Raw genomic sequence first — 27,056 nt, 5'->3', positions numbered from 1 at the left:
ATGACTAAACGGACAGTAAGACACCCTATGGTGGGAAAGTGATTTCTGAACACGGTGCTATTAAGATGAAATAATAGACGGTTCTCATTACGTCCTATCAGACAGAGAACATCTCAGCAGGGTATTGTAAGGCCCCCCAAGACCAGTTGCATACAATTATTCACAGATCCATTCTTTGAGAGGCATGCAGGGGGCTACTCCGCTGCTGCCTTTAGAGCAGGCAGAGAAGAAGGGGAAAAAAAAACATTTCCTTTCTAAGAAATTGACTATTATTTTGCCAGACAGCCAGAGAGTTAAGCTTGAAGATAAATTGTAGCCCTTTATGAGAGTAGAAATTGTGAGATTTGAGTTGACATTTGGAATTGAAATATAAAAGTTTGGAGGGAGACGAGACAGAAGAAACTGTGCGAACTCTTCATATTCCACAGGTATAAGGTCATCCGTATGAAGCCAGGTAAGCAACATGAGTATATGATGCACAGCTCACAACATGCATTCAGTGAAGCATTCAGTGAAGCATTCAGTACAAATCCTGTTTTTTTTACTGTTCTTTTTTTGGGACACATTCTTTGAGGCTTAAATGGGTAAATAGAACCATCAATAATGTCTTAGAAAATTCTACATGAATTTAAAACATACACATAAAACCAGAATAGCCCAGAGCCAGCGTTGCTTGGTTGGGGCTGGCTGGGGGTGAACTTACGTGTGAACCTACTATGAGGAGGGGGCAGAGTGAGACTTACGTGTGAACCTACTATGAGGAGGGGGAAGAGTGAGACTTACGTGTGAACCTACTATGAGGAGGGGGCAGAGTGAGACTTACGTGTGAACATACTATGAGGAGGGGGCAGAGTGAGACTTACGTGTAAACCTACTAATCTCAGGGATGTTTTCATCATCTGAACTGTCTTCTGTGGGCAAACGGAGATGAGCACAAACAAACAGCATGATATTGGCAGGGTGCAGGCACAGACAACAAGACAGTTCTACAGTAGCTACACAGAGATACTCCGCTAACACTACAGACAGACATGCTTGCAAAAGAAAGAAAGAAGAAATAACAGCAACAGCGGTGATTGTCAGAGAGGGACAGAGGAGAGAGACGAGAATCCAAAGCGCAGTAGCAGACAGAGCATGTCGTGACAGGGTAAGGTTAGAAATAACGCCTTCATGTACATCATGCACTTTGGTCTCCTACACCCATCTCCAGTTGATAATTAGTAATAGCTAATAGTAACATGCCATTGGAGTGTTGTTTTTGAAGTGAGAGAATATATCTAACTGATTTGATGCAATGAGTAATTTAGAAGTAAATTAGCTGCAAAATGTTCCAGGTTGGGTTAGGATAGAGTATTTGGGTTCGGGCCCAGTTCTGCTATGGTGTGCCTGCTTGCTGGGTGGCTGAGCATCGTAATAATATCTCTCAGTATATGCTGATGTAGTATTTCCCACTTTTTCATTTCTCAATTTGCTGCTGCCATAAAGTCAGTTAGTAAAGCATGGTTGACCACAGAATCCCAAAGTTACAGAGGAGAAAAAGGTACCACATCATTTTTTTTTATTTCCCAAAACTAAATAAGGAAATGAGGCATAATTTGAGGTATAAAATAATCATCAAATACTAGCAAAGGGCAATGACTATGTTTAACTCCATGAATCTAAAATGTCAAAAAATCAAGGGTCGAACAAACGGCACCCTTAGCAGAATTGCTAAGAGCCGGATGCATCCGGTTTTCAGGGATACAATTAATTCAGCCGGACTTCCTTTTCCCCTGAAAACCGGATGCGGGACCTCTGCTCAGGCGTCTTTTTACACCTGCTACATTAGCTTAAGCAAACAGTGAACAGTGACTACTTTCAAAAGCACAGGGATAATAGAACTCTGGCTTATGCAGGTACCTTGCTCTGTGCTGCAATGCCATTGGTGGAAGTTCCGTCCAATGAGGATGAAGGTTCTAGAGGTGGTAGGCGGTTGGCTGAGGTGGTGGATCAAAGGCAGGGGAGCAAACATGTCTCCTTGGGGACAACTAGGGGACCAAACAAAAAAACATGATAAAGTAAGTTCATATCGAAACAATATCCGTACAACACTCGCTTGAAAAATGTGTTAATGGTCCTAGAAAAGTGTATATAGATGCTTTCCTGATAATAATGTATACATATTTGTATGCGTGATCATTTCAAAATGACCCACCTTGTCCTCTCAAACACCTTGACTGCGGTGTCACTGGCCAGGGAGCTGACCAGATTGACAATCTCTGTAAGGATGGGCGGGAGTAGAAACTGGGAGGCAATCTCAGCTGTGCACTGCTGAATCGACGGGCATCCTGTTTACACCAGAAGAAAGAACGAGAGAAAAGGAGAAGAAATAAGAGAAAATTAGAGTTAACCTTCAAATTGAACGCCTCTCGCAGAAAATAGATAGGAGACAATGGTATCGTCCCAAATAGCACCATCGTCTCTGTATAGTGCACTACTTTGATCAGAGAGGTTATACAGAGGGAATAGAGTGCAATTTGGGATAAAAAACAATATTTTCTATAACCCCTCCATCCCATCTTCTCCCTCTACACCCCAGCAGAAATAAGGACAGGGGTAAGGGAAGTGCAAAGAGGAGGGCAGAGGAGAGGGCAGAGGAGCCACTCACCAAGTTTAGCCATGAAGGTGATCCAGGGCTGACAGGTGACCTGGTATAGAGGGTGCAGGGTCCCAATGTCACCCTCCTCTAGCTGGGACACATGTCTCCTGTTGGAAAATACACACACCCATTTAACAGTGCAATACTACTGACGGAAACTTCACATTTGTGACTGAATTCAGGAAGGAGCTTATGTCCTCAAAAAACATCTATATCATACACTGCAGTTGGGGGGAAACGTGGAAAGTTATATTTTTTTAATTGTGTAAACGTATCCTTTATCCTAGACAAGTAGGATAAAAAGAAATGCCCTTGAATGATTTCCACACTTTCTAAAGAGCTCTTCTTCGTTTACACCCATTCAGCATCAGTCACAACCCTCTTAAGCCTTAGCCCCACCCATCTCTTTAAGAATGAACACCTAAACGCACGAGTCAGCATGGCATTGTCCTCCAGAAAGTAGTCTATTTTTTATCCCTCTCCATTATCTCAGCCAATCATGGATCCTGCCTTTCTCCATACACTCACCGACCAGTTTATTAGGTACAGGGAGTTCAGTTTACTTGAGTGGCATGCACAGTCCCCAGACCTCAACCCAATAGAGCATATTTGGTATGAGATGGAAAAGGCTGTTCGCAGCATGAATGTACCGGTGTCCAATCTGCAGCAACTGCGTGATGCCATCGAGTCAGCATGGACCAACATCCCTGTGGAACATTTCCGACACTTTGTAGAATGCCCCGAATAACTCAGGTTGTTCTGGAGGCACAGGGGTGTCCGACCAAGGACTAGATGGGTGTGCTTAATAAACTGTCCAGTGAGTGTAGCTCAATGCCTTCTCCTTGGCTTAATGAGATATTGAATCCGGCCACATTAAACAGCGGAGACCAGACCTAGGTTCAAGTGGTATTTTCTCTGTGTACTTCACTGAAAAGTACCTGCTTGAGTTTGCCTGTCACGATGAAACCAATGAAATAGTTCTAACTCCGCCCATCTGTAAATGCAGACAGGAAAAAAAGAGGGGAAAAAAAACAGATAGGGTTTGAACCCAGATCTAAATCCAGCCTGTGTATCTTCTAACCTCTGGGCCTGCTCCAGTTCTACAGCCATGGCCTTCTCCTGGCTCCACTGCTGCTTCACGTTCTCCGTCTTGTGTCTCCTGCGTGTCCGACCCTCCTCCCCCTTCTCCTGCACGATGTCGTCTGTCGTCTTCGGGCTCCCCAGCTCAGAGGAGTCTGGCTTGCTCTGTAGGGAGGATAATCATTTCCTCACTGAATGAAACGGCAACATGGTGGTTCATAATCCAAATGTAGATATAAATGTTGATCTCGGGTGGATGTAGCACTGACAGAACTAAACTCAGAGGAGACCCACAGAAATGTTTTATGAAAAATACTGAAATGGCACTCTACTCCCTAATCAAGTAAACTAGTTTTGGCCACTCTAACTGAAATAGAGTATTGCATTAGGGAAAAGGGTGCCATGTTGGACAAAATCCTCTCTTACAACACATCACAAATCCAATGAAAGAGAACTTCACTCACCAGTATTTCCCAGAAGCTTCGGCGAGTGGTCTTGCCGGTGGGTGTAGTGGACTCAGGGGTGCTTGGTCCGGTGTTGGGGGTGGTCCCAAGGGGGGCAGGAATCAGGGTGATAGGGGAGGGGCTGTTCTTAACCCTCCTAGAGCCACTACGAGGCCGGAAGCTGTCCTTAAATTCCTTCACTTCCCTAACCTCCAGGTCATTCCCCTCCTTTGCTTCCAATGGAGAAGGACTTATAAGACCTATGGAAAAGATGTGGAGATAGACAAGGGATGAACCTGATAACATTAGACAATTTACTTTCCAAGAAGACCAATAAAGCATTTGCATTCGTTGTGCGGGCCAAAGGAAACAATATGTACTAAGCAGTAGAGCTGGGCGATATGGACAAAAATCCGTATCGCGATAAATTGCCTGAATTGATGCGATAACGATAAATAGAATGACACATTTATAACAATCTGCATAATTTCTCTCTTCTTACCCTTTAAACTACTACTGATAGTTTGATGGTTGTAGCCATCAATTGTCCCATTAACAACCACCCATGTTAGCAAAACTTTCATTTCTAACTTCACATTTCTCTAGAGGCTAGTTATTGCAAATTAATGATATCAGCAAAATGCCTGTGATAAGTGATAGGTATGGTCAGTGTCGATCCTTTTTCTGTTGATTGTCCCAGCTTTACCAAGCAGGTACTGTAAAGGTAGTTCTAGTTCCTCACCGTTAGTGGAGTCCTCTCTCTGCCCTCTCCCCGGTGTAGTGCAGAACGTCTCCAGACACAGGGGATTCGGCAGGACCCGGAGTTCCATGATGACGTCACAGAGGGCGTGGCGCAGGGCCCCTCGCAGCTTGTCAGTCAGCTGGAGTGGGGAGACGTTACCTTGCTCCCAGATGTCAAAACGCACCCTCATCTCTGACCCTGTCAGGAAGAAGGAAGGGCAGATTCATGACTAATGAAAATTGCACTGAGCATGAGCAGAACTACTGTAGCCTGGTCCCAGGTCTGTTTGTGCGGTCTTGCCAACTCCTATGGTCATTGAAGTAGCCTGGTCCCAATTCTGTTTGTGCTGTCTTGGCAATGATCACATTGTGACTATGAGCATAGGAGTTGGGGACACACGGACACACACACACACACACACACACACACACACACACACACACGATCAGGCTACTGCAGAGCACACCTGATTAATGATGGTGTTATAGACAGCCCAGTAGAGCAGAGCCCAGCAGAGTTTAAGCAGCTCAGGTAGTAGGCTTCTAATTAATAATCTTACACAAACACATGGCAACGCAGTAGATTACCACATGAGAGGAGGTCATTTTTACTCGCATTTTCTCAAACAAACTAGGAAGCATAAATCATATTTGCCAATTAAAGATGTTAGCTATATGCGAATAATATATATATATATGTTTTTATGCATGTCATTATTTGGATGAGGTTTTGGAGTAAAAAAAATATAATTTTTAAACAAAAACATAAAAGTTCATCCTAATTTTATTCAATTTAACTCAATGTCACATTGACAAATACAATCCCCGTATCTAAGAAAGAGAGAATAAAAACTCATTGTAAAATTATGCAATGACCATCATTATGCAAGCAGCTTTAGCAGTCCTACTCAAGGTGACTTGGCATTTAATTCCAGAGTGAGACCACTATGGACGACTTATTGCTCTGTTTATAAATGAATCTATCTTGTGAAACGGTACTGCAAGGAGATAGAACTTTACGATTCTCAAACACTTCCCCAGTGCAAAAAATGATACATATAATTCAATCACTTAATACAAATAGCCAACGCAGCACATAACAGAAAACATATTTCATGACACTCGTTAAGAAGAAAAAGACACAGCAACACCTCCGCCAACGGTTGTCCTGGCTACTCAGGCTTTGTCATGTTCATCACGCACTAAATGGATGGGTACCATCTGAACCGGTCCAATAAGAATGATTCGTTTTTTGTTTTCCGAAGCCAAAAAGGGCTACTAGGTGCCCTAATAAACAGGACACTGATCTCTAAAAGAAACCCTACCAGGCTTTACCTGAGCTGAGGTTGTTGGAGTCCACCTTGATGACAGTTGTCAGGGTGTCAAACTGGTCTGGCTGTAGGAGGATGGTGGATGCATCCCCTCTGGGTGGTGTGGTGCAGTACTGGGCTGGAACCTGCAAGGGGCAGCCTTGAGCATCAACGAACGACAGGGCGATACAGGCGATACCTGAAGGGAACAGGTGAAATGTGGAGGACAGGGTGACCTAGAGTTACACTGATAGACTAATTAAAGGATGAATAAAGGTGGTGCTCTTTTTAAAAAGTCAAAAAGTCCTTTGAGCCGGATAGTGTTTTTTTGTACATTATTAACAATAGCCTTGACTATTGTGCATGTTGTTCACATCGAAACGCTAACCGTATTTTTCAAGTGAAATGAAGTGCAGTTTGAATGCAATAAACAACGACTTTGTGGGCCATTATAAGCTACAGAGATTCACCATTGATTCGGTCTGACATTCTCCTGCTGTAACATCAGAGGAACAACAGCATCAATGGATAAACCATGACCTTTCTACTACAACACAGTTGATGTTCCATCCCAACACAAACCCAGACAGCGTCGTCTTCGGATTCTCACCCCCATCGCCATGCATCTTCTATCCACCTCATAAAACCCTGCATCATACAGGGATTCCTCACCCATACAGGACACCTGCGCTAAATAACATTACTGCCGATCTGCCCGGGCCCATGTTTGGTTTGATACGACTATGGCTATTAGCTTGCACCGTTAGTGGGTAGAGGCAGGCGTGGAGTAGTGATTGATGGGCTGATGTACCTGGCAGGCTGGCGGGAGACATAGATGCATTACATTCATCACCTGGAATAAAACAGCAACACACACATGGGCTTTACACACGACTGCAGACGGTCATGCTACACCGCGTGCATGTTGTACGTGCGTATCTGCCTATTGCAGCCAGCTAGTCAGCAAAGCAGCCACTTGTCATTCTCAAACCACTAAACCCACTTATCAAGTGAGAAGATTTTACTACTACTACTACTGCTACTACTACTGCTACTACTACTACTACTACTACTACTACTACTACTACTACTACTGCTGCTACTACTACTACTACTACTACTACTACTACTACTACTACTGCTACTACTACTGCTGCTACAACTACTACTACTACTACTGCTGCTACAACTACTACTACTACTACTACATGCCTGCGCATTCTGATGACTGAACAGGTCAGCCGGAGCAAGTGACTTGATTTCTTTTGTACTTTGAGTTTTGCGGGGACTCCGGTCCATTTTTCTTTGGCTACTTTAACAGGGTGGTTTATGAGGTCTGACGGAGTGACCGGGCCGTCACCTGTGAGTCGCAAACGCGCACAGAAACACAATGCAACAGGTGTCCTTTTGTGTTCAGCAGTCCCTCCATAGTGGCTTTAACGTGAGAGGGTTTATCCCAAACAAATGGTACCCTATTCCCTATTTAGTGCACTACTTTTGACCAGGGCCCTTATGGTTCTGGTCAAAAGGAGTGCACTATACAGGGAATAAGGTGCTACAGAATTTGGGATGCAGCCTCTGACAGGCTGTCCGGGTTCTGTGACGGCTGCCCGTGTCAGCCAGGGCAATGAGCCAATGGATTGCTACAGCACATCAGTAATGGTGGCAGCCAGAAAACAGGATTTAGAGCTGATCGGCCTCTATCTATCTACAAGACAAGGCCACGCCGTTATCCTGTAAGGCCCTGAGCCAGACAGTCATTCAGTCAATTACACTACAGTTAGTCTGGACTGCGGATCCTTTCCACAGCCTTTGAAGAAGTCACACTGACATCCACTAGACAGACAAGACAGGACCGGGATGACATTTTCAAACTGTCTCAGCCTTAATTCAATTTCTTTTTTTTAAAGAACACCGAAAAATGCACATTTTAGGCTACATAGCATAGCCTTTCTTGGAATGAAAAGAGCTCTACAGATCCAAAGATAACATTTCTATAGGAAAGACGGTGAATAAAATACTACAACATTGTTTCATTCTGCTCAAAATAATTATTCCAGTATGAATGAGTAGCATTGCAGTGGCCCTGTGTTTAACCAGCCTATATATCTCAATAGCTGTAAATATCATTGCCTAATTGGAAGAAAAAAAAAACATTCAATTTCGTTTAAAAGCTGGATACTATTAAACATAAAAACACACACATATTCCTATGCCTGATTATTTTCCATTCAATTTCTCATTGAGCAGTATCTCTTGATAGACTGCAGAAGCCATTATAACCAAGACCAAAGCCAATCAAGAACACATTGAAGCTTTAAAAAGGTGGCAAAAGTGCCACCCGACTACATTAAAAGAACGAAAGAACAGTCAGGTCACTCTGCATGCCACTTAAAAAGTAATGCAGAGAGCAATGGGCAACTCAAATAAGCAATCCGGTCCACATTAAACACTACTGTTGTTGAAGTGCAGCCAATTTACTTCCAAAGAGCCAATCTCCCTTAAAGAGTAAAACACAGCCAAATAAAGCCATATGGAAAATGAGGCAAGAGCAGGAGCACCCCCAGCCAGCCAGGCCAGTAGAGCCAAGGTAGCTAGGGGTTCATCAAACATGATACCTTGGAACTGAGAGGGTGGGAAGAGGTGTTGAACGAGGTCCGACATGGTACCTGAGTCAACAGACAGACAGACAGACAGACAGGCAGACATACCCTCAATACATTACCTTCTAGTATCATCAGATATGATATGAGAGGTGTCTCTTTTCAGCTCCTGTCTGAAGGCCAGATGGTGCATCAGTTGCTAATGTAACGTATGGTATGTTGCAAACTGTGTACTAAGTAGTGCAAACTGATGAGGAATCGGCGGAGTCAGTGGAACAAGCATCTTCAGATCATCTCTAATTAGGGTCGCCAAGGGTTCCCGCTAACTTTCCCAAAATCCACAGGTTTTCCAGAAATCCTGGTCGGAGAATTACGGATTTCCTGCTTATTCCCTCCTGGTTCTGCGAACTTCCAACCCGGGATTTCTAGAAAATCTGTACATTTGTGGATAGCTTCCGGAATTTAGCAACCCCATCTCTGATTGATCTACCAATTGAATGCAAATGTCCAGGAGACCTGGGCCTGGGCCTCTACTAGCTCTGGTCCAGGGCATCAGTGCAGCTCAAGTCTCAGTGTTAACAAGCCACACTAATGCCCTGGACCAGAGCTAGGCCTCCACTAGCCTGGCACTACACTCTTTCACTTCCTTTATGCACAGACATTGCTACTATTTTATCACACGTACAATAAACAGACATGAATTATTATAGGAGTTATTTGTTGCAGGGCCTTCGTACACAGTTATCAGTAAGAGGAAAATATCTCCGTCTGAATTCTGCAATAAAACGAGGTCTATAAGCTCACTGAGATGGAATCGCTGAAGCAGCGGCCCATGTTAAAATGCCTTCCGTGGTATGCAAGCACAGTAGGCGTGTAGTTTAGGTTGTGACTTTTCTACAAGATTAAATGTGGTAACCATCGGAAAACAGTTTCTTAATAAGCTGGCCGTGGAACACAACAGTGCAAGGCTAAACCTTCCATCTCTGGCAGAGTGGCAGTCTGCACCGGACATATTCTCACGGCAGGCAGGGATCAAGTCAAATCAAATCACTCAAGCACCTTGTTGTGCAATACTTCAAATGAATAAGATGCTGTCAGAGCTTCCCTTCACAGCAAATAAAAAGCAGTGAGACTGCATGGGGAATGAATGCAAAAGCCTGGGTTGTGTGTGCATCTAAAATGGCACCCTATTCCCTTTATAGTGCACTCGGGCCAATAGGGCTCGGGTTAAAACTAGTGTACTATATGAGGAATAGGGTGCCATTTGGGAAGCAACCTGGAGGGAACCCCGTCCCGAATAAACATCACCCTTGCTACTTTGAGTAGGACACTGCAGAGAAGTCAGTTTAAGTGAGATATCAGCCTGTTTTGAAACAATATTTATGACGACAGGCAGTGGGGATAATATAGGAGCCGTGTGTTTAATCATTATAGCTGTCAACACACTATATAATCAACAGGATAGGTGGATAAATGTCTTACTATAGGCTAATCCCAACTGACAGGAGGCCATATCACACACGTGCACGCTCGCACCCGGGCGCACGGCAATAGCATGTGCTGTCCCCAAAGAAAGATGATCTGATCCTCAAACAGGGGAATACACAACAAAACAGGCCATTATTCAGTCTCGTTTCATTTTTTGGCAAGTTATCCACCAAAGCACACTTCACATATGGAAGTTGGCGAGTCTGATGGGCCAGTCACCTTGGGAGAACGAGTGTAACACTAACCAGAGAAACAAACATTCTATACCAGAAGTGCCTAAGCAGAACAAAAGTCAGCTTAGTGCGTATTAGCTATGCAAGGCAGTGCTGTGATAATTTTCCGTGCGATTATTTAATGTGGTGAAAAGTATAAATAGGGAAAGAGGCTGTCAGCACAACCTGTGATATCACTCCCTCGAAGTCAGCAGCTTATAAACACACACACACACACACACACACACACACACACACACACACACACACACACACACACACACACACACACACACACACACACACACACACACACACACACACACACACACACACACACACACACACACACACACACACACACACACACACACACACACACACACACACACGACTCCGCTGAGCAAAAAACGTCAAGTAGAGGAGAGAAAATACAGCCTCCGCTAAATAATTTGAGAAAACAAGTGAAGGCTACCTAATTATAAAGAAACACAATATCAGCTGGTGAATTAGGTGTAGGGTGAGCTATGCCAACTGCAATGGGATACGTGTATGTGCACGCGAGAGAGAGAGAGAGAGGAGAGAGAGAGAGAGAGAGAGAGAAAGAGGGACAGTGCAAGACCGCAAGAAAGCAAGACAGAGAGAGAGACAGACAGAGAGATAGACATTGTGCAGGGACAGAGTGAGAGGACACTGTGTGTACAGGGACAGCTGAGAGAAGAGAGAAAATAACTTCATTACCTTTCCCTCCAGTCCCCTGGCCCCCAGGCTTATTGTAGAGGTAGACATCAGAGTCAGGTAGTTCACTGCTCTGATGGAAGTAGTGCTGAGAGAGAGAGAGAGCGAGAGATAGAGAGAGAGAAGAGATGTGTGATTTAACACACAAAATTCAAACTTGTCAAAATAAATGTAGTCACTACTCTATCCATCAGTGGATTGGTCCTCTTTTTGAATTCATCTAGCCTACACCCCTTCATAGGGAACTGTATACACCACACGTGCATCAATTGAATGGTCCCCTTCTATCATCCTCTCAAACTGACAAATACGTCGCTGAAAAAAACGCTTTGACCAATTAGATCAGCTCTGAAAAAGATCTGATGAGATGGGTCAAAAGAGAGTGGAAAAGAGATCTGAATTGGGCAGCCCTAGTGCTGGGAGTAATGTTACCCGGCATTTTTGACACTTGGGACAAAAATCGCTTATTAAAGCGGCATCACACCAGAAAATGTTGGTGGGACAGAGGTCGGTTAATATATTGGTTTAAATTCTCCCAAAGTTGAGAGGGAGAGAGGTGGGACATGATATACACGCTTTCACTTGCAGAAGCAGATTTTGCCCCTGATGTCGGTATGCAGGATGAGGCTGGGCTGTAGTCTACCTCGAAGTGGTGCTCGCTGTACTGTAGCCGTCTGTGGACTCAGTGTAGTGGTACCAGTGTAGTGTACAAGTAGTGTTGCATACCTTGAAGTGGTGTTCTACGTAGCTGTCTGTGTACTTGGGGATGTGGAGGAAGATGAGCAGGTTCTGCCTGAGGTAGTGGGCCACAGCAGGGGTCCAGGGCATGAAGCACTGCGGCAGAGTAAACTCCATCACCTCAGTGGCTGGAGAGCCTGACGGCTGGATAAACTGAGGGGAGAACATCAACACGTAATCAAGCAACACATCAATGTCTCTCCCATTCCTACTAAATTCTAAGTAATATCTGAAACCCATAACTGAATATTTTGTCTTTTCCACAAGAGATTCAGAAGCAAATCTCAACACTACTTCTGGGGGTGAAAGAAGCTACATTTGAACTGGCGAAAATAGCATATTTAGCCCCTTCCCGCCACAGAACAAACCGAACGGTTCGGCTAAAATCTCTGCCTCCATTAAATCACGATTCATCAAAAGAATGTGACACTAGTGCACCAAATAATTTACCTCCACGTCAGCAGGGGTGAGTTTGCAGTTCCTGCCCAGCATGATGGTGATGATGTCCAGGGTGGTCTCATCCAGACGCTTCCTCAGAACCTTCACCAGCTCATCTGTGATCTCTGGACCTGTGTTGGAGACCAGGCAGAGACAAGGGTCAGGAGAAGACCTCAAACCATAGCTTTTTATTGTAAAAAAAAATAAAATCTGTCATCTCCTCACCTCTCTATCGCTTTGACCAGAAAGAAATGACCAGGTGAAAGCCAGGCTAATGATGAGTGTCCACCATATTGTTTTAAATTATGTATTTTTCTCATCAGTGCATATGAAGGGGAGATGACAGATTAAGCAATTAAAATCGAGACCATGTCAAAATGACCCTTGCCTCAGACCTGACTTGGCTTTGCCTTTCAGTTCTTCAATGAACAAAGACATAAGAAAACATTACTTTGAGAAGGTCCACAGCTCATGGAGGTGGTGCGTTAATCCAAATCAGGAATCTTATCAGATCTCCAAATGTGCACATTTATATACCTACACTACCTTTCAAAAGTTTGGGGTCACTTAGAAATGTCCTTGTTTTTGAAAGAAAAGCACATTTTTTGTCCATTAAAATAACATCAAACTGATCAGAAATACAGTGTAGACATTGTTAATGTTGTAAATGACTATTGTAGCTGGAAACGGCTGATTTTTTTATGGAATATCTACATAGGCGTACAGAGGCCCATTATCAGCAACCATCACTCCTGTATTCCAATGGCACGTTGTGTTAGCTAATCCAAGTTGATAATTTTAAAAGGCTAATTGATCATTAGAAAACATTCTTGCAATTATGTTAGCACAGCTGAAAACTGTTATTCTGATTAAAGAAGCAATAAAACTGGCCTTCTTTAGACTAGTTGAGTATCTCGAGCATCAGCATTTGTGGGTTTGATTACAGGCTCAAAATGGCCAGAAACAAAGAACTTTCTCCTGAAACTCGTCAGTCTATTCTTGTTCTGAGAAATGAAGGCTATTCCTTGCAAGAAATTGCCAAGAAACTGAAGTTCTCGTACAACGCTGTGTACTACTCCCTTCACAGAACAGCGCAAATTGGCTCTAACCAGAATAGAAAGAGGAGTGGGAGGCCCCTGTGCACACCGGACAAGTACATTAGTGTGTCTAGTTAGAGAAACAGACACCTCATAAGTCCTCAACTGGCAGCTTCATTAAATAGTACCTGCATAACACCAGTCTCAACGTCAACAGTGAAGAGGCGACTCCGGGATGCTGGCCTTCTTTGTGTCTGTGTTCTTTTGCCCATCTTAATCTTTTATTTTTGTTGGCCAGTCAGATATGGCTTTTTTTTTTGCAACTCTGCTTAGGAAGGCCAGCATCTCGGAGTTGGCGCTTCACTGTTGACGTTGAAACTGGTGTTTTGCGGGTACTATTTAATGAAGCTGCCAGTTGTACATAGTAGTGTACATCTGTGTGCAGGCCAGGTGGCCTATAGGCCTACTTCTATGCGTAATCAGGTGCCCGTCCTTACTCAACATTGACAGGAGCGCTCTGAACAAAATACAATTACTAAATTGACCAAACTCATAAACGGAATGAAATAAACATAGGTTGTGCTCTCTGCAAATAACATGTCCACTCCGATAATGAGAATGGTAAAAGACTGGAATAATAATACATTGAATCCATTAACAGAAATGACCGTAACCAAACAAACATTATAGATTAGAAATTCTAGGAATGTACTACTGGTGACATATGTAATGGGGAATTCATATACAGTAACTATCAAATGCAAACAATTCACACAATTAAGTTATGAAAAAATGAATGTACATAAATTGGCAGGAGAGATTGTATCCTGGAGAGAGACATGCATTGTGCATTTTAGCCACACTCCCCTTCTTCTTGGACAGTGTCATCCCTGCTGCCTCTGTACTGGATTAGTTCACTGAGATGGGCAGGAATAAGAAGTCTCTTGTGCCATAAAAAAAAAAAATATATATATATATATATATATCTCTTCGCTACTGCTCAAAAAAAAAAAAATCTTGGTCGACCAACATCCTATCGACCAAAGAATCGGACAGTCAACTAATTGGAGTCAGCCCTAATCCAGAGCATCCCAAACATGCTCGATGGGTGACATGTCTGGTGAGTACGCAGGCCATGAAAGACATTTTCAGCTTCCAGGAATTGTGTAGAGATCCTTGCGACATGGGGCCGTGCATTATCATGCTGAAACATGAGGTGATGGCGGCAGATGAATGGCATGACAATGGGCCTCAGGATCTCGTCACGGTATCTCTGTGCATTCAAATTGTCATTGATAAAATACAATTCTGTTCGTTGTCCATAGATTATGCCTGCCGTACCATAACCCCACAGCCACCGTCGGGCACTCTGTTCACAACGTTGACATCAGCAAACTGCTCGCCCACTGAACACCTTACACGCTGTCTGCCATCTGCCTTGGTAAAGCTGAAACTGGGATTCATAAGTGAAAAGCACACTTCTCCAGCATGTCAGTGGGCATCAAAGGTGAGCATTTGCCAACAAGTCAGTTACGACGCCGAACTGCAGTCAGGTCAAGACCCTGATGAGGACAACGAGCACGCAGATGAGCGGAGACTGTTTGAGAGTTTGTGCAGAAATTCTTCAGTTGTGTAAACCCACAGTTTCATCAACTGTCTGGGTGACTGGCGTGGTTACACGTGGTCTGTGGATGTGAGGCCAGTTGGACGTACTGCCAACATCTCTAAAACGACATTGGAGGCGGGCTATGGTAAAAAAAAAATTACATTACATTCTCTGCCAACAGCTCTAGTGGACATTCCTGCAGTCTGCATGCCAATTGCACGCACCCTCAAAACTTCACATATGTGGCATTGTGTTGTGTGACAAAATTGCACATTTTAGAGTAGCCTTTTATTGTCCCCTGCACAAGGTGCAGCTGAGTAATGATCATGCTGTCAGCTTCTTCATATGCCCCACCTGTCAGGTCGATGGATTATCTTGGCAAAAGAGAAAGGCTCACTAACAGGGATGTAAAAAAAAAAGTGTGCACAACATTAGAGATAAGTTTTTGTGCGTATGGAACATTTCTGAGATCTTTCATTTCAGCTCGTGAAACATGGGACCAACACTTTAAATGATGCGTTTATATTTTTGTTACGTGTATAACGGCTGCTTCTCTACTTCAAATGGTGTATTGCTGACTTCCTTTACTGTTGAGAGGATACCTTAGAGGTGTTTCTCTCTGACATATTTATGCAAATCAATGCTCAGTAAGGAGTCTGGAGCAATGACTGTATTTATGAACGGACAAAGCCATCAATCACGTGACACCATTCATTCCTATGTGAAGACTGAACAGCGCATTGAAGCCAAATGAAGTCGGTTAAGATGGCATGACATAACATGCACAGTTTGAGCTACTCCAGGAAATGACATTTCAGGCTAACTCATGCTGCCCTCTCTCATGGATTAACTCAAGTTGAAGGCCGACCAGGGTACTGCAGGCTGCCATTAGCAACTTAATTATCTTTATAACTTCCAAGGTTCTCCCCAGGATTTTTTAACAAGGTGGTGCTCGTCGTCGTGTTGCAACCGTGGACAGACCATTTTTATGCGATACGCTCTTCAGCACTTGGCGGTCCCGTTCTGTGAGCTTGTGTGGCCTACCATTTTGCATCTGAGTGATCGAATCCCTGAGCTGACAAGGTAAAATATCTGCCCATGTGCAAGGCAGTTAACCCACTGTTCCCCGGGCGCTAATGACATGGATGTCGTTTATGGCAGCCTCCCGCATCTCTCTGATTCAGAGGGGTTGGGTTAAATGAGGAAGACACATTTCAGTTGAATGCATTCAGTTGTACAACTGACTAGGTGTCCCCCTTTCCCTTTGTTGCTCCTATATGTTTACACTTCACAATAACAACACTTACAGTTGACCGGGGGAGTTCTAGCAGGGCAGACATTTGACGAACTGACTTGTTGGAAAGGTGGCACCCTATGACAGTGCCACGTTGAAAGTAACTGAGCTTTTCAGTGAGGCCATTCTACTGCCAGCGTTTGTCTATGGAGATTGCATGGCGGTGTGCTTTATACACCTGTCAGCAACGGGTGTGGCTGAAATAGCTGAATCCACAAATTTAAAAAAGGGGTGTTCACACACTTTTGTATATATAGTGTATATACACTGCTCAAAAAAATAAAGGGAACACTAAAATAACACATCCTAGATCTGAATGAATTAAATATTCTTATTAAATACTTTTTTCTTTACATAGTTGAATGTGCTGACAACAAAATCACAAAAAATGATCAATGGAAATCAAATTTATCAACCTATGGAGGTCTGGATTGGGAGTCACACTCAAAATGAAAGTGAAAAACCACACTACAGGCTGATCCAACTTTGATGTAATGTCCTTAAAACAAGTCAAAATGAGGCTCAGTAGTGTGTGTGGCCTCCACGTGCCTGTATGACCTCCCTACAACGCCTGGGCATGCTCCTGATGAGGTGGCGGATGATTTCCTGAGGTATCTCCTCCCAGACCTGGACTAAAGCATCCGCCAACTCCTGGACAGTCTGTGGTGCAACGTGGCGTTGGTGGATGGAGCGAGACATGATGTCCCAGATGTGCTCAATTGGATTCAGGTCTGGGGAACAGGCGGGCCAGTCCATAGCATCAATGCCCTCCTCTTGCAGGAACTGCTGACACACTCCAGTCACATGAGGTCTAGAATTGTCTTGCATTAGGAGGAACCCAGGGCTAACCGCACCAGCATATGGTCTCACAAGGGGTCTGAGGATCTCATCTCGGTACCTAATGGCAGTCAGGCTACCTTTGGCAAGCACATGGAGGGCTGTGCGACCCCCAAAAGAAATGCTACCCCACACCATGACTGACCCACCGCCAAACCGGTCATGATGGAGGATGTTGCAGGCAGCAGAACGTTCTTCACGGCGTCTCCAGACTCTGTCACGTCTGTCACATGTGCTCAGTGTGAAGCTGCTTTCATCTGTGAATAGCACAGGGCGCCAGTGGCGAATTTGCCAATCTTGGTGTTCTCTGGCAAAGGCCAAACGTCCTGCACGGTTTTGGGCTGTAAGCACAACCCCCACCTGTGGACGTCGGGCCCTCATACCACCCTCATGGAGTCTGTTTCTGACCGTTTGAGCAGACACATGCACATTTGTGGCCTGCTGGAGGTCATTTTGCAGGGCTCTGGCAGTGCTCCTCCTGCTCCTCCTTGCACAAAGGCGGAGGTAGCGGTCCTGCTGCTGGGTTGTTGCCCTCCTACGGCCTCCTCCACGTCTCCTGATGTACTGGCCTGTCTCCTGGTAGCGCCTCCATTCTCTGGACACTACGCTGACAGACACAGCAAACCTTCTTGCCACAGCTCGCATTGATGTGCCATCCTGGATGAGCTGCACTACCTGAGCCACTTGTGTGGGTTGTAGTCTCATGCTACCACTAGAGTGAAAGCACCGCCAGCATTCAAACGTGACCAAAACATCAGCCAGGAAGCATAGGAACTGAGAAGTGGTCTGTGGTCACCACCTGCAGAACCACTCCTTTATTGGGGGTGTCTTGCTAATTGCCTATAATTTCCACCTGTTATCTATTCCATTTGCACAACAGCATGTGAAATTTATTGTCAATCAGTGTTGCGTCCTAAGTGGACAGTTTGATTTTACAGAAGTGTGATTGACTTGGAGTTACATTGTGTTGTTTAAGTGTTCCCTTTATTTTTTTGAGCAGTGTATTATGTTTATAAATGAAATATGGTCTAGGCTACTCAAGAAATTTGACATTACAGTATTCAGACGTAGCCTACAAATGTCAATGGAAAAGGTGAACTGTCTGTTCTACCGTTAAACTGTGCTTCGGATCAGATCGCATAGAGCAAAATACCGCTGCTTATCAACAGTATTTACTACTGTGAAGTGGGTCCAATTAAATGAGAGATGGGACAAATGGTAGCCTACAGTGCCTTGCAAAAGTATTCATTCCCCTTGGTGTTTTTCCTGTTTTGTTGCCTTACAATCTGCAATTTAAATTGATTTTATTTTGATTTCATGCAATGGACATACACAAAATAGTCCAAATGGCAAAGAGGTGCGTGCATATGTTTTCACCCCCTTTGCTATGAAGCTCCTAAATAAGATCTGGTGCAACCAAGTACCTTCAGAAATGGAAGAGTGGTCAGAAAAAAGTAATTACTTTAAGAAAAAAATAAGTAAACACGTTTGGTGTTCGCCAAAAGGCATGTGGGAGACTCCCCAAACATATGGAAGAAGGTACTCTGGTCAGATGAGACTAAAATGGATCAAGGAAAACGCTATGTCTGGCGTAAATTGAAAGAAAAATGGATGGTGCTAAATACAGGGAAATTCTTGAGGGAAACCTGTTTCAGTCTTACAGAGATTTGAGACTGCAACGGAGGTTCCCCTTCCAGCAGAACAATGACCCTAAGCATACTGCTAAAGCAACACTTGAGTGGTTTAAGAGGAAACATTTAAATGTCTTGGCCTAGTCAAAGCCCAGACCTCAATCCAATTGAGAATCTGTGGTATGATTTCAAGATTGCAGTACACCAGCGGAACCCATCCAACTTGAAGGAGCTGGAGCAGTTTTTAGTCAAATCCCAGTGGCTAGATTTGCCAAGTTTATAGAGACATACCCCAAGAGACTTGCAGCTGTAATTGCTGCAAAAGGGGGCTCTACAAAGTATTGACTTTGGGGGGTGAATAGTTATACAAGCTCAAGTTCAGTTTTTTTTTGTCTTATTTCTTTTTCTTCTTTTTTTATTGGTAGGCATGTTGTGTAAATCAAATGATACAACCTCCCCCCAAGATACATTTTTATTCCAGGTTGTAAGGCAACAAAATAGGAAAAATGCCAAGGGGGTGAATACTTTCGCAACCCACTGTACCCTACCTTGTTGTAGGCTAATTTGCAAGAATGAAACCATCAGTCAGGAATTTATTTTGCAATGATCATGGAAATGAAATAAATAATCAGATTTCTAATTATTTTACAATGTAACTATCAAATGAATAGATTTTCTTCTCACTAACAGCCAACGATTGCACCTGTTGTTTTCATGAATAAATCATCATACATTCCCTGTGAGAAAGCAAACTCTGTGCCTCCTCACTAGACCCATTTCACAGTATACATAGAGATAGAGCTGCTAGGGCACATTACCTGTGTTTGATCTGTTCTAAAATCATTTCTAAACATTAAATATAAATTACAGAAGACATGAGAAGTAAATCAGAAAGTTTGTTAGTTGTGTTGCTAGTCTAAATCTGTACTATTTGCCAGTCTAAAGCAGTACGAACTAAATGTTTGTGTGAGATTGGTCTTGTGGCATGTGGAGGGGCATTGTGACCATGCATGCAGGCGACAATTAATTAAGGGACTCTATGTTACTAATTGGGGGGAAAGAGTTTCTGCTCTAGTCCAGCTCTTTAAAAGTATTCTGTATCTTTCTGTATCGTACAGGTTACAGTATTGTAGAGTTGTAGAACACTTGTAGAAGTGTTTATAGGCTTAGTTTGACAAAGTGTATTCAAATAGAAGTGCTTCCTGCTTCCTGTCACCTGGTCTCTGCCAGGGTATATATGCTCAGGTGTAGAGCTTTATGGTAGTTGAAGATGGCCGTCTGGCTTGGCAGGGCCATCTGTTCTGAGCCCTAGGGGCTAGTCAGACTGCTCTTCAGTTTTTCTATTCATTTGACTAGTTTTGAAAATAAATTGGTTTATTACACACTGAGCCTGGTCCAGCATCTTGTTGGATGATTTGTATATTTTAGAAATACCTGCTCCAAGAGCCTTATAATAAAAACCACGCACTAGATCTTCTGCATCCTCCCTTTCCTTGCTCACCAACACCAGCCAGATAGCGCCAACCAACCAGGGCAAGTAAGGGGCCTACCAACCACCCTTACATTCCCTATTTGCACAAGGTTACTAGGCTACTTTTGCCTTGTGGCAATGCAATACTTCAACCACTGGAAACTATGCGTACGCATGGTCTAAAGTTTGCAGGAGAATAAGCACATTCACAGGTCAAGGGGCAGTTTTTATGAATGCCAAGCTTTGCGTGAAAACTGGAGCATACATATTTTGTGCAGACACAAGGTTTATAAATGAGGCCCCTGGTCTGGAGCCTTAGAAACAAACGCTGCATTGAAACAAATGCACACACTTCAAGAAAATGTAACCTCTCTGTAAACAAAGGAATTTATCAATAAAGAAGTTGAACAGTTGTGGGGGAGAGAAAAAAACATGTACGAATTTAATATGTCCCTCTTGTTAAAGCTCAGAAAAACTTTGAGAGGAAAGAGCTGACGTCATGGATGAAGCTTGGAAAGAGCTAGATGGAGCCAGAGCAACAGTGCCATCTAGCAGGCCATTAGAAGATACTGCAACACAGACTACAGAATGAATCAGCAGTTTCATGTCTCATCTGTTTGCCAGGAGGACAGTATACAGGGACACATTTAACTCAGAGGAAATGCACCGAGAGGAGACAAACCGGTCGTGTCTTATTCCTAACTCCTGCATCAGCCCTTTACATATGCAGTTAATCTCTCATTAGGATAACTCTTCTCACAACCCATACAATGTAGGATTCTCTGCTATCAGTACCAAAAGTATGCCGTCATAATCACTGTCAATTACAGTCTTTGCTAGAATCATCCACTAGCCATGTGAGCCCCTTTCTTCCCCTTGCTCTTCAAAACCCTGTCTTACCAGCACTTCCCACTCCATGCACCAGCAACAGGATGTGTTTGTCCACCTGTCCCACTGGCCGAGCACCTTCCAGAGACGGCCGAGCACCTTCCAGAGACGGCCGAGCACCTTCCAGAGACGGCCGAGCACCTTCCAGAGACGGCCGAGCACCTTCCAGAGATGACCGGGAGCCCTGGGGATAGGAGTAACACACAGACACACGCACAACATGCAGACACACAAACCCACGTCAGACCACTGTAGATATGTGACATCGCACAATCCTCTCTAACCCAAGAGCAGGATACCACAGTTCTGGGAACAGCAGATCAATCATCTAGCGGTGACACCATCTCAGAGTCCTAATGGTTTCTCAGGGCCAAAGCTGACTGCTCTTCAGAGAGAAATCCACTATGAGTGTGGTATGGGTTTACTATGAGACGACAAGAGTAGAGCGCTAATGGCTTTTCAGGACCAAAGTTGCTTGCTGTTCATATGAGAAAGTGTGCTAATGTACCGTGAGGTCCTCAGAGTAGAGCGGCTCCTGGCTCCGGGCGAGGCCGACGCAGCGAGACATGGGGTGCAGGTTGCCATCCAGGTCAGAGTATTTCCCTGTTTGGGACGTCTCAGAAAGTCTGGGAAGAACACAGATCATGGGAATATTCATGAGCCAGAATTGGCCTGCTCCATTCCATTCCTTCAATAAAAGTATTTGGGTGCAGGGTTGGATGCAGGAGGAGAGGAGAGCCTATGAAGAGGAGGGACTGTTCTACAAAGAGAGGGCAGGCAGCGGAGTTAGAACGAGGGGGGCATCAGGGCTAACCTGAGGTAGAAGACTGATTTAGTGGAGCGCTCCTGATAGACAAACATGCTCTTCCTGTTGACCACACACATGGCGTTGAGCACTGACCGCAGAGCCTGGATAGCTGGAATATGGAGAAGAGAGTCTTTCAACACAAATAAAGATACTGAGAAAATTCTCTCAATTATACCGACACTGATTGTACTGAATCCATCATATTAAAATGTATTTTAAGTAAAGGAAGGAGAGTGACATTCATGATCATTTTCATATGTATATTCATACTGGCATATTCAAAAGTACATTTCAGGATCTAGGGGTTATTGTTAATGAAGATATGAAGTCCTGCTCTGTGGGTGGTCTTTATTTTCCTGCATGCCCAAACACATTGTTGTTCTGTATTTTGCGAGTGTCACCGGACTCACCCCTGGACACCCCCATGTTAGGCCCCATCTTGAGGCGAGGGTGGATGTGGATGACGGTGCTCCACACCACCTCACAGGCAAAGTGACCTGGGATGAACTGCATTGTGGCCGCTAGGTAGTCCCGTGGCTGGTAGCTCTCCTCTGCATTGTAATCTGTTGTGTGTACGTGTGTGTGTGTGTGTGTACGTGTGTGTGTGTGTGTGAGTGAGTGAGCGAGTGAGCAAGGTGAGTGAGCGAGACAAGAAAGAAAGAGAGACACGAGAAGATTAAAAAAATAAAATAAAATAATTTACGAATACATTTACCAACAGTTGCTGAGAGGAAAGAGGAGGGGGGGGGGGGGGGGGGTTGGGGGCATTTCAGCATGACGCCAGCAGAGAAAAGACACACAATTTGCTCTGGGAGCCCCTTCCCTTCCACACTAGCATTATGTTACTGCACTGCAGTCGCAAACAACAAGCCTTCTCTCTGATGCCGATCCCCTCTACAGGATCCAATTCATTTACACACACCGGAACGGGAAAAACCTGCGATATTAGAAAATAACAGTTGGTAATTCTGGCTTAACGGCTGCCATAAAATAGAAAATGAATCTAATGAGCGTTTCACACTGCTCCCGTCTCCGAGCATACTTCACTGGCCTGTCACTAATGCTCCTACCTGTAACCTTGAATACATTAGAGAGAGTGGGTGTGTTTGTGTGCCTTTCCTTCTCCATGGACCTGTATTGGATTGAGCTCTACGATCACTATGACAGTTGGGAGCTTGTGGTGCCAAGAAAGCGCAATGCATTACTACCTTGTGGACTGTACAACAACAAACCTGGTGCCACCAAAGGCGTGCATATGATACTTGCAAAAATATCTTAAAATAGCCTTAGGTATTAGAATAGGGATGTTCCACACAAACTACGACTGTATATCCTTTGACCTTGGCTGTAGTCGATACCCCAAAACCTTTGTTGGATATTTATGTAAGCAGGTTAAGAAAGTCGTTGAGTCTACATAAAAGCATGCATCATGTCTGTTTGTATTAGTGTGTGCTTGTGAGCGTCGCTGACTGACTGACCATCGGAGTTGGCCAGTCTCTGTCTGTACAGGGACTCATTCTTCCAGATGTCCTCTTCGCTCTCTGCCACCAGGAGCGAGTTACACACATGGCTGTCGTGGAGGTCCTGGAGTAGCAGACGCTGTGGAGAGACAGAAGAGGGGAGCGAGACAGAAGAGAGGAGCGAGACAGAAGAGAGGAGCGAGACAGAAGAGAGGAGCGAGACAGAAGAGAGGAGCGAGACAGAAGAGAGGAGCGAGACAGAAGAGAGGAGCGAGACAGAAGAGAGGAGCGAGACAGAAGAGAGGAGCGAGACAGAGGAGAGGAGCGTGACAGAAGAGGAGAGTGACAGAAGAGAGGAGAGTGACAGAAGAGAGGAGAGTGACAGAAGAGAGGAGAGGAGAGTTAGTGCCTGTTCCAATATCCACACTAGCACACTACTTAGAATGCAAGCATAATACGCTGCTTAGTTATAAGAGGTATGCTACTGTGGACATTTGAATGTAGCCTTAAGAGGTTGAACAGCACCAACCAGACCGACAGAGGGAAGGAGGGTTAAAGGCTAGGACTGCACTTTAATGTTGCTACTTGCTATACAAGCAATAAAGTGGCAGATGTGTCTTGAAGAGCGAGAGCGTAACCTACCTTTTACAAACAATTTCTTCAGGGATTTCTTTTTTTTTATTAAGGTCAGAGGATCACAGTCACATAAAGGAGTGTAACCTACCTGATTGACTATACGGCAGATCTCCCCAATCTTCCTCACCACCATCTGATGCAGCCGTAAGTACTCTGGAACCTCCTCTTCTTCTTCCTCCTCCTTCTCCTCTACTCTGCCCTCCTTAGCTTCATTGAAGCTCCTGTACACAATATGCCATGATGGATTTGTATCTTACAGGTCTGTCTTGCTAAATAGATTTTATCTCCGTAGCTAGGTTTCCATCCAATTTGCGACAGATTTCCATGCGAATATTATCAGCATAAATAAAAATGTGCAAGATGTGTGAAGAGGTAGCGCACATAAAAATACAAATAAATTGCGCTAAAGTTCTTAATGTACCGGAAAAATAAATAAATAAGTTCACTGTTTCTCCATGGCATTTTCCACTCTCTCGATGATTTTGTCACATAAACGGTTGCGATAAATGGCAAACTTGCCCAATCTGGTTTTCGCGCATGTTCTCTAGACAACAGTTTGCTCATAAAGTGGACAGGTTAGGTTATATGATGAGATGGATAAGAGCAAGATCATTCTTATTTGTTAATTGGCAGCTTTTTCAAGTCATAATAGGAGGACCACACAACATAGCAGCAGAGAGTGACTGCAAATTGACTTTGACAGACATGGTTATTCTGTCAACAATTGCGCAAGGAATCGTTGGAGCCGCAATTTGTCGCATAATTCATTAAACCGACATAAAAAGATCCCGCCATGTCGAACAAACACATTATCTGTTGACATTTCTGAAAGTTAAACGACACTTCCTGTTTCAGTCAGAGCTGTTGTGATTTTTTTTTTTATATACCATATGACTTTACTCACATAAAAACGGTGGACGGAAACGTGGTTAGTAAAATAATATTGTATTTATGAAATGTATTTCCAAAAGGGGTTCTCAGGAGATAAATAATGGAAACATTATGGAACAATTATGTCATGTCAGATGGCATTCTGAAAAGTTCAAATAGATGAAGATGAGAACCAGTTATGAGCTGGATAAGTGTCCTGCCTAAGCCCCTCCCTCACCTAGACTGAGAGTACACCTCCACTCTGTCCTGGTGGATCTTAACAATGAGCCAGAAGTCAGGCATCAGAGGGGCCTGGGACTCCTGCTCATCCACAGTGGGGCTCTCACACTCAGAGTCACTGCTGCCACCGTCATAACCTGAAAATATACAGGTAGATATGTTTTTTTTTTATGTCCCAGAGATCAGTTATCATTAGAATTGGTATCATAATCATTATTATCATCATGGGCATTACCAGCAGCATTATCATCATCATTATCATCATTGTGATGAAGATCATAATCCTTATCATCATCATCATCATTGTCATTGTGATAATCAACACTTTAATCATCATCTTTGTCATCATCATTATAATGTCCATCTCTTACCCAGCATGTCAGAGTCCAGGCTGCCTTGACTGGAGACCACACTCTGGACTCGACTGGGCCTCAGCTTCCCGCTGCCTGAGGAAAGAAGGAGATGGGTTCTATAGTCTCACGCCACAACACATTCACCGGAGTCAGCACAGCCCAAGGGCATGTTCGCTAGGGCACATATAAAATGAAAAAAAAATATTTTTGAATGTACAGACAGTACCCAGCTGTTTCACGGAAAATTCTTCAGGTTCGTGCCTACTGAACACAACCCAGGCCCAATCTAAACAACCCTCCCTAGCACTGACCAATCTCAAGAGCTCTACTATCCTAGACTCTCCGAGGCATGACTGAGACCCTCAGGGCTTTTTCCTCCTCCCTTATCCTGGCAGAGCCTATGAGTCTCCCCAAATCAGTGTTGGAACAAGTACCCCAGAGAAGAGAGTACGGGGAGGGGTCATCACATGTATTATTCTGTCTGTCTGTCAGCTCTGAGCTGAGCTGTGTGCTGCTCCCTGTTGATTTGGTGAGGAGAGGGAGAAAACAGCCTGGAGGTAGACACTCGGTAAAGCTGCAAGCTAAGCCAAGAGACTTGTGCTGTTAGTGCTGCAGATGATTCACTCACTCACACAACACTCGCTCACTTCTCAATGGTTTATCATCGGTTTGTCAGTATCTGCTACACACAGCTAGCCTTGCAAGAGACACTCCACACAGAGGGTAGACAACGACACATCCACCACACTGGCACCCAAGTCCCCTCCTGTACTTCCAGTTCACCCACAACTCTGTGGCCGTGCACGACTAACACCATCATTCATTTTGCAGGCGACACAACGGTGGTAGGCCTGATCACCGGCGACGATGAGACAGCCTATAGGTAGGAGGTCAGAGACCTGGTAGTGTGGTGTGAGGACAACAAGCTCTCCTCAACGTCAGCAAGACAAAGGAGCTGATCGTGGACTACAGGAAACCCCATTCACTTCCTAGAGCTGTCCGCCTGGCCAAACTAAGCAATTGGGGGAGAAGGGCCTTGGTCAGGGAGGTGAGCAAGAACTCGATGGTCACTCTTGACAGAGCTCTAGAGTTGCTATGTGGAGATGGGAAAACTTTCCAGAAGGAAAACCATCCCTGCAGCACTCCACCAATCAGGCCTTTATGGTGGAGTGGCCGGACGGAAGCCAATAATCAGTAAAAAGCACATGAAAGCCCGCTTGGAGTTTGCCAAAAGGCACCTAGGACTCTCAGACCATGAGAAACAAGATTATTTGGTCTAATGAAACAAAGACTGAACTCTTTGGCCTTAATACCAAGCGTCACGTCTGGAGGAAACCTGGCACCATCCCCACAGTGAAGCATGGTGGTGACAGCATCATGCTGTGGGGATGTTTTTCAGGGACTGGGAGACGAGTTAGGATCGAAGGAAAGATGAACGGAGCAAAGTACAGAGAGATCCTTGATGAAAACCTGCTCCAGAGCGCTCAGGACCTCAG

General features: G+C 44.3%; 1 protein-coding gene across 1 annotated transcript in view; it reads right to left on the bottom strand.

The window, feature by feature from the left end:
• The window catches only part of LOC139406743 (KICSTOR complex protein SZT2-like), a 113,337-nt gene that overhangs the window by 30,995 nt on the left and 55,286 nt on the right, over positions 1-27,056 (bottom strand). The window contains exons 39-58 of the mRNA XM_071149729.1: positions 25,579-25,653; positions 25,206-25,344; positions 24,186-24,318; positions 23,480-23,600; positions 22,412-22,564; positions 22,008-22,110; positions 21,702-21,819; positions 21,356-21,377; positions 21,206-21,313; positions 12,442-12,560; positions 11,980-12,144; positions 11,257-11,341; positions 6,238-6,411; positions 4,904-5,101; positions 4,183-4,421; positions 3,720-3,883; positions 2,648-2,745; positions 2,195-2,327; positions 1,900-2,027; positions 864-911 (exon numbers count right to left, since the gene is read on the bottom strand). Of these exons, the coding sequence (XP_071005830.1) occupies positions 864-911; positions 1,900-2,027; positions 2,195-2,327; positions 2,648-2,745; positions 3,720-3,883; positions 4,183-4,421; positions 4,904-5,101; positions 6,238-6,411; positions 11,257-11,341; positions 11,980-12,144; positions 12,442-12,560; positions 21,206-21,313; positions 21,356-21,377; positions 21,702-21,819; positions 22,008-22,110; positions 22,412-22,564; positions 23,480-23,600; positions 24,186-24,318; positions 25,206-25,344; positions 25,579-25,653 (2,523 nt within the window). The remainder of the gene's footprint in view (positions 1-863; positions 912-1,899; positions 2,028-2,194; positions 2,328-2,647; positions 2,746-3,719; positions 3,884-4,182; positions 4,422-4,903; positions 5,102-6,237; positions 6,412-11,256; positions 11,342-11,979; positions 12,145-12,441; positions 12,561-21,205; positions 21,314-21,355; positions 21,378-21,701; positions 21,820-22,007; positions 22,111-22,411; positions 22,565-23,479; positions 23,601-24,185; positions 24,319-25,205; positions 25,345-25,578; positions 25,654-27,056) is intronic.

Source organism: Oncorhynchus clarkii, chromosome 4 (assembly GCF_045791955.1).
Source record: "Oncorhynchus clarkii lewisi isolate Uvic-CL-2024 chromosome 4, UVic_Ocla_1.0, whole genome shotgun sequence".
Lineage (NCBI taxonomy): Eukaryota > Metazoa > Chordata > Actinopteri > Salmoniformes > Salmonidae > Oncorhynchus > Oncorhynchus clarkii.
Note: the sequence above shows the minus strand (reverse complement) of the source record. Positions and strands in the feature narration are given on the sequence as shown.